Source organism: Lactuca saligna, chromosome 9 (genome assembly GCF_052625555.1).
Source record: "Lactuca saligna cultivar CGN05327 chromosome 9, ASM5262555v1, whole genome shotgun sequence".
Taxonomy (NCBI): Eukaryota; Viridiplantae; Streptophyta; class Magnoliopsida; order Asterales; family Asteraceae; genus Lactuca; species Lactuca saligna.
This window is the reverse complement of record NC_136425.1, coordinates 36,590,027-36,605,107: the sequence shown is the minus strand read 5'-3', so window position 1 is coordinate 36,605,107 and position 15,081 is coordinate 36,590,027. Positions and strand designations below refer to the sequence as shown.

The 15,081-nt window shown below is 43.2% G+C and overlaps 1 protein-coding gene across 1 annotated transcript; it reads left to right on the top strand.

Annotated features, from left to right (window-relative positions):
• Positions 1-7,801: 7,801 nt before the first annotated feature.
• LOC145016217 (uncharacterized) lies at positions 7,802-8,191 on the top strand. Its single transcript, XM_078974602.1, has one exon. It carries the CDS (start codon positions 7,802-7,804, stop codon positions 8,189-8,191), a length of 390 nt encoding a protein of 129 aa, XP_078830728.1.
• Positions 8,192-15,081: the final 6,890 nt, after the last annotated feature.

Below are 15,081 nucleotides of genomic sequence, written 5' to 3'. Positions count from 1 at the left end.
ACCTGTGATACAACGAAATTGAGTGGGTCAGGCTTAGGGGCTTGGTGAGTACATAGGGTTTTCAATCCATAATGTAACATTCAGTTCAGGCAAGCAATTGTCAAATTTTCAAATTTAAAGGTTTTAACCCTACTCACAGCATGAGGTATGTATGTCACGTCATGAGGATATTAGTGCAATCATACATCACCTTTGGGCTCACGACATGAGCACATATGGCTCACAACGTGAGACTATCCTAAGTGGAAACCCTAATTTTGGGGGTTTTTGAAACATCCCAAAATACGACCCAAAAATTTTGTTTAACAATTACTAAAAGTACTAAAATAATATCACAAAGTAAAACCCATACGTCAATATTTCAAAACAGTAACTAATAGTTATGTAGAACTGTATCAAAACTGTATCAATCACATTTATGAAAAACTAGAAACATCTCCCAGGACAACTGAAACTGCGGTGTATGCGATGCCATCAACCCGAGCTCTTCCCTTTACTTGCGGAAGTACCTGAAACCAAAACTGAAACTGTAAGCACGAAGCTTAGTGAGCTCCCCCAAACTACCACGTACCATACAATACATATAAACACATACTGGGCCTTGCCCACTGCATCGGACCGAAGTCCGGAACTAGCCAGGGCCTTGCCCTCTGCATCGGACCAAGGTCCGGAACTACTGAGGCCTTGCCTCCTGCATCGGACCGAAGTCCGGAACTAACTGCATCGGACCGAAGTCCAGAACTGACTGCATCGGACCGAAGTCCGGAACTTACTGCATCAGACAGAAGTCTGGAACTACTGATCATAGCATAGCATAAACATATCAACTAGCATGAACACATAAACAGCATACTGCATCAGACTGTAATCCGGAACACATAACACATAAAACCTGTCTGAGCCACGAAGGCATCAAACATAATAAAATCTGCATCAGACCGAAGTCTGGAAACTACCACTAGCTATACGGGCCGGCATTGTGGCCTTAAACCCGTTCCTACTGGAAGGAAACTCACCTCGTGATCTGGCTGTTGAGTGTATGGCTCTGGAAGCTATTCGTTGCTGCTCCGGTATCTCCCCGTTTATAATTCCACAAATACACTTCAATCAAAATACTAATAACTGCATTGGGGTAAAATGACTCTTTTACCCCTGGCTAAAGTCAACTCTCCTGGTCAAGGTCAACTCTTCTGGTCAAAGTCAACTTACAGTTGACCTGACTCGCCGAGTTGGGCCGCCAACTCGCCGAGTCCCTACTCTCATTTCTCAACCCTGATTGCTGCTACTCGTCGAGTATGGCTTAAACTCGGCGAGTTCCCATTTGATTCTAAAACTCAGACTATATGCATCCGACTCGCCGAGTTGTATGAACAACTCGACGAGTTGTTCTTGAATTTATGAAGATTGCCTTAGACTCGCCGAGTTGTATGAACAACTCTTCGAGTCCCTCTATTAATGAGTCTAACCTCCGACTCACTGAGGCCATTCCACTACTCACTGGTCCCCACTCCGAATCACTCAAAGGGGAAGGATCAGGGACTCGCGACTCGACTCGCCGAGTCCGAAGAACGACTCACCGAGTCACATGCATGCAATTACTAAAAACTCGATTCTGCTCAAAACCACTGCATACAATACATAGATCTGAGTTCCTAAGGCTGGTTTACCACTTAAAGTTCCCAACTTTACGTGTACAAATGCATACAAAAGGATATAAAGTCTAAAAAGGCACTTGGAAGAGTAGATCTAGGGCTATCATGCAAAATGGCTTCATAAAGTTGATAGATCTACGTTTTTGGAACTGAAACATGGCTAGATCCGAAAGCTAATCCATCCAATATGATTTATCTACTAAGAACAAGCTAAAGAATGGGCTAAATATGCTTATAAAGGAGAATCAATCATCAAAACAGGAAGAAACCGATTATTATCTCAAGATACTCTGAAATGGGTGCAAAAACTTGGATCTTCTTCTTCTCCTTTGGATCTAGCCTCCTTCTTATCTTCAAAACTTCAAGATTTAGACAAGAAAAGCTCAAATACTTAATGGAATGGTTAGGGTTTGCTAAATAATGCTTTGAGGGTGAAGGAGACGAGTTTGGGGGCTCATAAGATGGTTTAAATAGGGTGCAAACCTGGGGATTTAGGGTTTCTACGTGGCAGGCCGACTCGCCGAGTCCCGAATATGGACTCACCGAGTCGCCGATCTATACGCTTCCCAAGATCACGACTCTACTCGACGAGTCGGGCCATAGACTCGTCGAGTCCCTCTACAAACTTCTAAAATAAATAATATAAAAGCAACATACCAGAGATGGGTCGTTACAGTTTTATTCTGTATTTAAAGGAAGTGAGGGCTAGGTTATCCCACCCTTAGCCTCAATCTCTCCTTGTACTCCTTTTTGAGACCCTAACATCCATATTTTGATCTTGAGCTTATTTATGTTGTTTCTCGCCAATGAGAAGAAGAAGAAGAGAATCTAGTCCATAATTTCTGGATTTAAGTCTCAACATCGAGATTTTCACTCCTTTGATGTAACACCACAAATTTTTCAAAACATTTTCAAATACTATGGTTATAAAAACATTTGGGTATTAATCCCCATTCAACAAAAATCGATCCCACAAAAACAATTACAATTAAAACCTTGGGTGTTATCATTAAGCATCATACAACCATAGCAAGTAAATACGAATTACAACAATAAAATTAATAAGGAACTTGATAAGTTCCACTTCATTCTCTATCTCTTGACTTCTAACTTTCATCTATCATATTTTCTTGTTAATTGCAAACTGGAATACATGGCATTAAAAAGAGATACGTAAGACAATAATGTCTCGTGAGCTACATGGGTTTGTGACCCAAAACAGTTATCACATTTTGATCAAAACATTTTATTTTTACAAAACATATATTTTCAAGCATTTTCAATAAAACTCTCTTCATACACATCATTAATATCATTTCATCTATTATCACTTCATTTCAAAAGATATATTTCCTCATTTCATTCTATATCAAAACATTTCATTAGTCATAATGTAATTCAAGACATTTCTTTTCACTTTTCATTCCTTATTTCATTAAGGGCTAATTATGGTGTTAAACAGTTGCCATTTTTATACTTAGGGCCTAATAATAACCTTAAGCCCATACCAAGGAGGAAAGAACAGATCAATCCACAAAGGCATCATTTCCATTAGGACATCTATCTTGCGAAGAGGAGGCACCACCCCGATAGATTCCTTTATATCCCGTTACGAGGACATCATGGCTCGAGCAATATATTATTTTCATTACTTTCCATTTCTTTCCATTCTATTCATTACTTTCCATTTATTTCTATTAATTTCATTACTTTCCATTCTATTCATTACTTTCTGTTTCTTTCCATTCTTTTCATTTCTTTTCGTTCTTTTCATTACTTTCCATGCTTTACATAGTTCATACATTAGTATCAAAATACTCATTTCAAAAGTAAAGCATCTATATTTAAAATCATTTCAAACATGTTAACAAAACATTCGTTCTTCCAAAAATTTCTTTCTTTCAAAAACATTATTGCCTTCAAGGCGTTCTTTCAAAACAATTCTTTCCATAAACATTTAACACTTTCTTTTCAAAATATTTAATATATGAAAACATTGCATTTCATTATCATAAAATCATTTTTCCATGTACCCCAAAGTGGGAAAAATTCCAACACGTACTTACCTCAACCACACAAAGTCTAGCTAGTCTTCTTCTAGTTCGTTTCCTTTGAGAAACACTCTCAAACAGTACCTATATAACAAGTAAGTAAAGGTCAATTAAAATGTAAAAAATACCCCTCAAATATTCCATTACTAAATTTTATTGCTTTATGTCACTCCTTATGAAAAACTATGAATGTAGGCGAAAACCAGGTGTAAATCTGAGTCTGTATGCAAAAGTTATGAGGAAAATACTAAAGTTCAGATTTTTCGTCTAGCTGGGCACACTATTGTCTGTGCGCGGGCCGCGTTCCTGACCATGCGAGTCGCATCCTGTAGTAGCCCTAATACCCTTAAAACTCACTTTTTGAGTCTTAAACTTTCTTAGATGGTTTTGGTCTTTTAGGTAACCATTTGGAACATCAATAAAGGTCTTTAAGCACTACTACATGATGTTTTATCATGTTAAAATGTTCAACTTAATTCATTAAGTCCTCAAGAAACATGCTAAGTTCATAATGCTTACAAACATGCAAATGAAAGGGTTAAGAGCCCAAGTTGATCAAGAACACTCTGTTACCAATATTACTCATTCCCAAATCATTTGATACATCATTGGATGTTGTCAAGTAGATAAAACCACCATTAATCTCATTGCAAGTACTTAAACTAACCATGGAATCATCAATTCCATTCCATGTTTCCTAAATTACCCTTTAGGTTAAAACAATCACTAAAGTTAGAACCTTACTAGCATTCTTTCATGTTGGTGTTCCAATATCATCTCTATAGTGTCAATTCATATTCATGAATGTCATTCACTTATTAGATGTCAATCTTTATGTAGTAAGCTATACATTTCCCAAAATACCCTTTTGACCATAAACTCCATGGATTCATCCAATAATCAATCGACACTTAGTATTTTTCATCCAAATAATTCTAATAGCACCCATTCATGGTTATGAACTTTATTTGCTCAACAATTGTTCAACTACAAAGGATTCTATTGGTTTCATCATATTGTCCCCAAATACATTCCAAGCCTAGTTTATACATGATTCTACCATCATTGATGTGTTTGAGTATTCTAATTGGATTCATTTTCATCAAACAACATCTAGGTCATAGAATCTATTCCAATTAACATATAATCATGAAATCCCCAATTTCTATTTCTAGGGTTCTTGATGGTTTTCACCTAAATCCTCAAATCCAGAAATGAGATGAGTGGATTTGCATTAAGATCACCAAAACAATTCAATTGAGGTTAGATACCAAAACCCTAACCCTTAGAAGAAGCTAATTTGACATTGGGGTTACCCCCAAGTCATGAATTCGAATTTTAGAGCTATAGGAGAAGAGATTCTACCTTAAATGATCCCAATTCTTTGTTGTAACTTCATATCTTGATATATCTTCACTCTAGCATGAAATCCTCTCCAAAATCACCATATTCTGGGCCCTAAGCTCTCTCCATCGTGAAATGGCTAGAGTAGGGGAAGGGTTGAACCCTATAATCCTTATCTTACATATTAAGTATCTTTAGTTTGCACCTTTTAACATAAGGGTTTACATAATGAGTAATTCCTCATCCATTTTATAATTTTCATAGTCTCTCTGATTAATTGAGTCAACCATTTGGTCACTCTCTTTGCCAACTTGACACTTTTGGCCCTTTAACTTTTAAGATGTTAACTATTTTCACTTATAGATTTTCAAACTTCATACCACTAATGATATGATTAATCCTTGATGATTTATTTATATAAATATTTTTTTCATTTATTACTTTATTAATCTAAGAACCCAGTCTTAAATTTTTAGGATGTTACATTCCAAACCTTTTTATGAGTTTCAATTTCATTGATTTATGAGTCTATAAGCATATATCAAGGTTTTTATGCAGAATCCTTCATGTTCAAGATGATGTAACGGTTGAAATCCATAAATTTGCCAGCTTTATGGATCTTTAGTGCCCATTGAGTAATATAGATGCTAGATTTGAATTATGGTTGAGTTTTATGTCATATGCATGAGATTTGGTGTCATTTCCTCATTTTGTGCCCTAGATAGTATTTGGGACATGCATTGGACACACATGTCCAAAAAGCGATGATTTTTGTGATGTTTTGGAGTAAATAAGACACTATGGAGGACTTGGTTGTTTGGCTAAAAAAAGGATTAAGAGTTTCATTAAGAATTTCTAATCAGAGTGTTCTCACAACGTGATCACATGGGTGTCACGATGTGAGGATGGTATTCCTTAATTATTTTGACTTTTTACTTTGACCAAGGTTTTAAAAAGTTTGACATAAGGTTATTTTGGATATTTTGAGTTTTATTTGATATTGGTCATTATTTGAATAGGTGACCAGTAGAGTTAATATTCGGAGCAGTGTCCTGTTCGGCGATCTTTTTCAGTTTGAGAGGTGAGTTTTCCTCACTGTACTTGTTGGTTGAAGGCGCAAGATTTGATATTCTAGAAATATTGAATGCTATTATGATAAATATGTAGTAGATCTGTATGATTATCTGGTGATTGCAGATACGCGTTAGAATGGTAGATTTGTAGGACTACTTGTAATTACTAGCTATATGATTAACTGTCTGGTGAAAATATTTGTTATTTGTTATATGTCGACATGGTACGTTTAGGGTTGAAACTGTACTACTTCGTGATGTCAGTTAACAGATCGAGGCAATCCAACCGGGAGGTTATGGGCCAGGACAATCCAACTGGGAGGTTGTAGTCCAGGGTAATCCAACCGAGAGGTTGTGGACCTAATATGTTATATGCAGAGCAATCCAATCGAGAGGTTGAGGGCCAGGGTAAGCCAACAAGGATAAGGCGTGATCGTATATATCCTTCAATGACATGTTTTTGGGAGATTTTCTGATCCACATATCTTGGGAATAATTTTATTTGACACTTGATTGATATGGTTTTGATTTGAAAACAATGGTTTCTTTTAAATTAAAAATGAAAATTTTTATCGCGTTTTTGGGATGTTACAAGTTGGTATCAAAGCCCTGGTTTGAGAGATTTTTATGAGCATTTGTGTGAATCTAGAAACTAAGGAACTGAAAAACGGCTCTCAGAAAGTTTTTCAAATCATTTTCAAATTAAAATCAAATTTTTTTCAAAAAGAAACTCAGGAAGGAGGAGCTGTGTACGATCAGCCAAAGCAAAAAAATATACCCTAAGTTACCACAATATTATTTGTTATGATATGAGTAGAACTGTATGCTAGTGGTAGGCTAGGGATCTTCAGGAATTACATGACAAAACTATCTAATGTATGATGCCTGATAGCCTAGGAGATCTTCTAGTATATTAGATGAAATTGAGATCATTACTATAGTTGCTCAGTGGATGAATCATATTTATACATAACTAAGATTTTATAGCCTGAGAATGTTTGGTTTAGCCTTATTTCATGTATGATTAACATGCATGAGGGGGTACAGGGTTGGTGGAAGTTTCATGGGTGGGTAGGTGTATGAGCAGCCAACCAGATGAGGCGTGATTAGACACTCTTGAGACAGTGATGATAGAATCTATGTGTATCCTAGTTGTTTTACTTGCATGGGAACTTTATGATGATCTATTGAGACAAATATGGGCGGGTGTGGTAGGTCGTATAGGTCCATACTACGGGAAGCACAAGACTCGTACGCATAGCAAGGAAGTCACAAACCCCAAGGGTTTTGTTTCTCTAGGATGGTTTTATGGTATGAATTTTGGAATTTCTGATATATTTTGGTATATAGTTCGGTACGATGTTTACGAGAGGATCTAGTTCTGGGTCTGGAGCGAGTGGCCAGGATAGGCCAGGGTTGATTGGTGATCAAATACGTGAGATGACTTCCGCTGAGGTGGATACTGCTGTCTGGGGATAGATTCCGCAGTTGTTTGGATCTATCAAGACTAAAATGATTGAGATCTTTGATGATCGTTATGATACTCTTACTGAGGTTGTTATTGTTGCAGCCACCACAACTGTTGCTGTTGTAGGGGTTCGAGAGGAGATTCTAGTACCGGGACTTCGAGAATATGAAGCCCCTAATGTTTGATGGGATCAAGGACCCGATTGTAGCGATAATGTGGCTATCTGATGTGGAGGGTTGTTTCTTAATGTATTCTTGCCCTGCTGACGAGAAAATCAAGTGCACCCTGAACTTTCTCATATTAGGGGTGAAGGATTGGTGGAGGTTGTTGACTACTGCTTACACTCCTGAGCAGAGAGTTGTTGTTACTTGGGAGAAGTTCTCGAAGATGTTGAGGGTGATATATGTTCCTTTAGAGGAGAGGGAGAGGTTGGATCAGGAGTATTTGGATTTAAGGCAGACTACCAAGACGGTGAGGAAGATCACCAAGATGTTTACTGAGTGGGATCTTTTCTGCCCTGAGTTTACTGCTTCAGAGCAGGCTCAGATGACTCAGTACTTGAGCAATCTCAATACAGATATTCAAAAGTTTGTTTCCATCTAGCGTTATGGTTCCCTCGCTGAGCTTCAGGATGCCACGATGTGGGGGGAGATCGAGATGGAGATTTAGATGAGGGAGTTAAGGCAAACTCCTGTTCAATCACAACTAGTAGCAAATTGGTTCAAGCCTACTGATTCAAGAACTAGAGGACAAAAGGGTCGCACTTGTGGGAAGTGAGGGAAGGTTCATGATGGTTTCTGTTGGTATTCTTCTTCTGCATTGTAACACTGATTTTTCAAACAAAATTTTTTTTGATTTTTATAAAAGCATAATTCCATCAATATTCATAGAAACAACCCCTTTTAATTGTTCAACAAGATATTACAGAATCCCAAGATCAAAATGTCAAGCTCCAAACGTGTGTGTACGGATCAAGCCGTAACCCTGAAATCGCTAAACACTCGATCTGCCGAGCTGAAGCCCCCCTATAGCACAATATATCTCTAATTAACACTTTCCCAACTAGGGTTGACCATACCATAACAGGACAATCTAGGTCAACGCTGGTAAACGGTCAACTTGACCGGACTCGGCGAGTGCACTATAGAGACTCGGCGAGTCTGAGCGAAATCACCAATTTCCCTGGAATCCTCTCTTGACACGTCGAGCATCCCTTCCCAACTCGACGAGCTCCACCTGGCACGAGTTGTGGGGCCACCACGACTCAACTCGCCGAGTCTCAAGAACGACTCGGCGAGTCCGGTTTGACTCGGTCCACCTGTCCATCCTGACTCCCCCTTGACCCACTGAGTTCACTCATCCCAGCTCGGCGAGGCCACTCGCTGAGTGGTCGTGCAGCATTCAAGCTACTCGCCGAGTCTGTTCTTCGGACTCGGCGAGTCAGAGCCATGCACTGACTCAATTTCGCTCTAAAGGCCAGATCCAGTCCACTAATCCATAGATCCAGTCCCCCCATGCTTATTTAGCACGTAAAGTCACAATCTTGATGCATAAATAACCTCTACATGATCACAAATGATGTTTTTTACTCTACTACTTCAACACAAGGCCAAGGACTCCATTTCCACCCATAAAGCTTGATGAGTGAGGCCCTCTGGACCTCTATGGATCCAGATCCATGGTCTCAACTCAAAGAGGGAACAAAAGGGCACCAAATCACCCCATAAATGATCATATTAAGTCCTAACTCGCATCAAGTTTCACCAAACAGAAAATGGTCCGAAAATATTACCTTTAAAGTGATGATCCAAGCTCCAAATCCACGAAATAGCAACCTCCTTTGCCTCCTCTTGCCTAGAGCCTCCTTCTTCTTGCTAAACAACACTCACAAGGTCAAGATTTGCTCTCAATCCTTCACCAAACGCTCAAGAACTCTAGGGACACACTCTGGGGGTTGGATGAGCGCAAATGACGGCCATAAGGCCCCTTAAATAGGCCACAAACCCGGGGATTTAGGGTTCCATAACACAGCGCAGACTCGTCGAGTCCATACCCTGGACTCGCCGAGTCCAAGCGCGCACCTTCGCTCAGTCCCGCGCCCCTACTCGGCGAGTCTGAGCCCTGACTCGCCGAGTCCCTCTTACAAAATAATACAATTAAACTTACATTATACCTGGTAAAATCCGGATGTTACAACTCTCCCCCACTAGAACTGGACTTCGCCCTCGAAGTCCCGCTCTAAAACAGCTCCGGATGCTGCTCCCGCATCATATCCTCCGGCTCCCAGGTCATCTCTGATCCCTTCCGATGTTGCCACTGAACCAATACCAGAGGTACCTCCTTGTTCCTCAAAACTTTGATCTTCCGATCCCTAATAGCCACTGGTCTCTCCGCATAATTCAGGCTCGCATCAACCTGAATATCCTCAAGTGGAACCACTGCCGACTCATCGGCTATACATTTCCTCAACTGCGATACATGAAAAGTGTTGTGAATCTGTCCCAACTCTGCTGGTAACTCCAGCCGATAGGCTACCCGGCCCACCCTGGCGATCACACGAAATGGGCCAATAAACCGGGGTCCCAATTTGCCCCTCTTCCTGAACCGGATCACTCCTTTCCAAGGAGAGACCTTCAGGAGAACAAAGTCGCCGACCTGAAATTCCAATTCGGACCGGCGCCTATCCGCATAACTCTTCTGCCGGCTCTGAGCGGTCACTAACCTCTGCCTGACCAGCTGTATCTGCTCTGTCATCTGATTCACGATCTCTGTACTGCCCATTACCCTTTGCCCAACCTCTCCCCAACATATGGGAGTCCGACACCTCCTACCATATAACAGCTCAAAAGGCGGCATACCAATGCTCGAATGATAGCTGTTATTGTAGGAAAACTCCGCTAGAGGCAAATACGAGTCCCAACTACCCCCAAAATCCAATACACAAGCTCGAAGCATGTCCTCGAGTGTCTGTATCGTCCGCTCACTCTGACCGTCGGTCTGGGGGTGGTATGCGGTACTAAAATGCAACTTAGTACCCAACTCCTCATGAAATTTCTTCCAAAAACGGGAAGTGAAACGCACATCGCGGTCTGAAATAATCGAGATCAGCACCCCATGCCGAGATACAACCTCCCTCACGTAAACCTCTGCCAACTTCTCTGCTGAAGAACTCTCACTGATGGCAAGAAAGTGAGCGCTCTTTGTCAATCTATCCACAATCACCCAAATTGCATCAACTCCTCTGGCAGTCCTCGGCAATTTGGTGATAAAGTCCATAGTGATCTGTTCCCACTTCCACTCGGGAACCTCCAATGACTGCAACTTGCCATGCGGTCTCTGGTGTTCGGCCTTTACCCTTCGACAGGTCAAACACCTCTCGACAAACCATGCTACATCCTTCTTCATACAGGGCCACCAATACTCCTTCTTTAGATCCAAATACATCTTCGTGGCCCCGGGGTGGATCGAAAATTTTGATCTATGAGCCTCCTCCATCAATGTAGCACGGGTACCGCCCACAAACGGTACCCAAATCCTGCCCTGATAAGTCATAAGGCCTCGACTATCCGATATAAACTCAGAAACCATCCCAACAACCCGCTCTCTCTTCTGCATCTCCGGACGCACGGCCTCGGCCTGAGCCCCACGAATGGCATCCAGAACTGGAGCTATCACGGTCAATCTCAAACATACATCTCGCAGGGGAGTACTCTCCACCCTGCGACTCAACGCGTCGGCTACCACATTAGCCTTGCCCGGGTGGTACAAGATCTCACAATCATAATCCTTGACCACGTCTAACCATCTCCTCTGCCGCATATTTAGGTTAGGCTGATCCATCAAGTACTTCAAACTCTTATGGTCCGTGTAAATCGTACAACGAACCCCATACAAGTGGTGCCGCCAAATCTTGAGGGCGAACACCACTGCCCCCAACTCCAAATCATGTGTGGGGTACCTCGTCTCGTGAGGCTTCAACTGCCTCGATGCATAAGCTATCACATGACCCCTTTGCATCAATACCGCCCTCAATCCTAGGATCGATGCATCACAGAATACCACGAAACCTTCCATACCTTCCGGAAGGGCTAATACTGGAGCTTCACACAACCTTTGGCGAAGCGTCTCAAAGGAGGTCTGCTGCTCGGGACCCCATGCAAATGCCACACCCTTCCGGGTCAATCTGGTGAGTGGAACCGCAATCTTGGAGAAATCCTTAATAAATCTCCGATAATACCCTGCCAACCCGAGGAAACTCCGTATCTCAGAAGGTGACCTCGGCACCTCCCACCTCATCACTGCGTCAACCTTGGCCGGATCGACCAATATCCCCTTCTGGTTAACGACATGTCCCAGAAACTGGACCTCCCGTAACCAGAAATCGCACTTGGAGAACATTGCGTAAAGTTTCTCCGCTCTCAAAACCCCAAGCACCTCCCTCAAATGCTCCTCGTGCTGCCCACTAGATCTCGAATATACCAGAATATCATCAATGAAAACAATCACCGACCGATCCAACATCGGCCGACATACCCTGTTCATGAGGTCCATGAACACGGCCAGGGCATTAGTGAGCCCAAAAGGCATCACCACAAACTCATAATGCCCATAACGCGTCCTGAATGCTGTCTTCTAGACGTCCTCGTCCCGCACTCTCACCTGATGATAGCCCGACCTCAAATCAATCTTGGAGAACCAAGATGCTCCCTGTAGCTGATCGAATAAATCGTCGATCCTCGGCAGCGGGTAACGGTTCTTGACCGTCAGCTTATTCAATTCCCGGTAATCAATACACATGCGATGCGAGCCATCCTTCTTCTTCACAAACAAGATGGGTGCTCCCCACGGCGAGCTACTCGGCCGAATAAACCCCTTCCCCAGCAACTCCTGAAGTTGCGAGGATAACTCCTGCATCTCTGGAGGCGCAAGGCGATACGGCACCTTAGCAATAGGTGCGGCCCCCGGAACCAAATCGATGCCAAACTCCACTTACCTCGCGGGAGGCACACCTGGTAACTCTTCGGGAAATACATCTGGAAACTCCCGCACCACCGGAACTTCCTCCACAGAGCTCGGTCTCTCGGAGATCATTCGCGTATCCATCACATACGCTACATAACCCTTACAGCCCTGCTGTAAACACTGCCTCGCCCTAGCAGCCGAACAAAAGGCTGATCCAGAACGTGTACCCTCGCCGTATACTGAAAGAACTCCCCCACTAGGATCTCGTACAGTCACCAACTGTCGCTCGCAATCGATAACCGCACTGAATCGGCTCAACCAATCCATGCCCACTATAACACAAACATCACCCATCGCAATCGGAATCAGGTCGATCGGAAACTCGACCCCGAATATCTCCAATATACATCCCCGGAAGACCTCTGTAGCACAAATCACTCTGTCGGCGGCTATGGAAACCCGCAGGGGCCGACTTATTACTCCACGACTAACACTGATACGCTGACTAAATGCCAAAGACACAAAAGATCGACTCGCACCCGAGTCAAATAACACTAAAGCAGGTACAGAATTCACAAGGAAGGTACCTAAGCATAGCATGATATAAGCATAATATCTCAACATCATAAACAATAATGAAAAGGAAACATACCAGCCACAACGTCGGGTGCGGCGCGGACCTCTTCCGCAGTCAGCTGGAAGGCTCTCCCCCGAGCCCTTGGTGCTTCGGCCTTCACGGACCGACTCTCTGCAGCAGCAGCTCTGATGGCGGCGGGGGCAGACCCCTGAGATGCCCCGCGCAGCAGTGGACACTCCGCCTTCCGGTGTCCGGTCTGGTTGCAGTGGAAGCACACTGCAAATCCCTTGGGGCAGTCCTTAGCCATATGCCCCTCCTTGCCACATTTGTAGCAAGACCCTGCCCGACAGGCGCCATCGTGACCCTTGCCGCACTTCCCACAAGTGCGGCCCTTCTGGCTCCCTGGTCTGGGATCAGCGGGCTTGGCCCGCTTAGCTGCCGGCTGGGACTGTGCCGGCCGCCGATCCCTCCCCATAGACTCCGCCTCCTCCCTGGCCTGAGTCTCAAGCTCAATCTCCCTCTTCCGAGCATTTGCCTGAAGCTCGGCAAATGTCCGGTACGAGGAGTTCGCAGCGAACTCCCGAATATCCCGTCTCAAAATGCTCAGATAACGGCTCATACGTGCCTGCTCGGTGGATACGTGCTCAGGGCAAAACATCGCCCTCTCCTGAAACATCCTCGTAATCGCTGTAACTGACTCGGTACCCTGCTTGAGGGTCAGAAACTCCTGTGCCAGACGTTCCCTCTCCACCTGAGGAACATACTCATCTCGGAACATGGAAGTGAACCTCTCCCAGGTCACTGTCGCAAGCTCGGTCGGTGTGAAATGCGCAGTCACAAACTTCCACCAGTCCTTCGCTCCCAAGCGAAGCTGGTTCAGCGCGAACCGAACCTTCAAATGCTCAGGGGACGAGCAAGTGAAGAAGCATCCCTCCATATCAGATATCCACCTCATAGCTGCCACCGGGTCCTGTGTACCATCAAACTCTGGTGGCTTGGTGTTGCTGAACTCCCTGAACAACATCGCATCACCTCCCTGGGGTCTTGTCGCAGCAATCGCTGCGGTAGCTGCTGCAACCGCAGCCTCAGAAAGAGCGGCATAGCGCTCGTCAAACGTCTCAATCAAAGCGGTCTTAATGGACCCGAACATCTCTGGTATCTCGGCTCTGATGACCGCAGCCACCTCCTCATGAATGATCTGTCGAATGTCCTCATCACTAGATCCGGCATCCTCCGGCATGTGTCGTGTCCTCACCATGATCAACCTCTGAAATACAACATGCGATAATTAGAATTCACTCGAACACCCTTACATTCGACAATCCACCCGTCCTTGATTCTTGGCATCCCCAGATTCTTATTTGAACTGTGTACCGCTCCGGTGCTTTTAGTAGTACGGGCCCAATACTACTGTCCGCACCGTCTCGGTACACACCCCAAATCGTCCTCTTCGGATCCCAGTCCCCAAGTACTCTATTATACTTAAATCTCTCTGAACAGATCTCACACAAAACCCTAGCTGCTACCTAATTACTCTCAGCGTCTCGTAGCAGCTCACCATTCCCTAAGCTAAGGCATCACAAAACAGGCCACTCTAGCCCTATCAGCAATACCTAGCCTACTCTAGCATGCACACACTTCACAATAATAGTTATTACATAACAAAAGATATTTTGGGAATTCACCGTTCGGGCGCTGACTGATCGTACACACGTTTCTTCCTGGAAAACCCTTTACTCTTAGAAAATTTTGGTTTTTATTTTGAAAATATCTCTTCATTTCCTCAGTTTGAGTTCAAATACCCCCGAAGGTGTACCCGATTCCCTCAAACCAAGGCTCTGATACCAATTTGTAACACTGATTTTTCAAACAAAATTTTTTTTGATTTTTATAAAAGCATAATTCCATCAATATTCATAGAAACAACCCCTTTTAATTGTTCAACAAGATATTA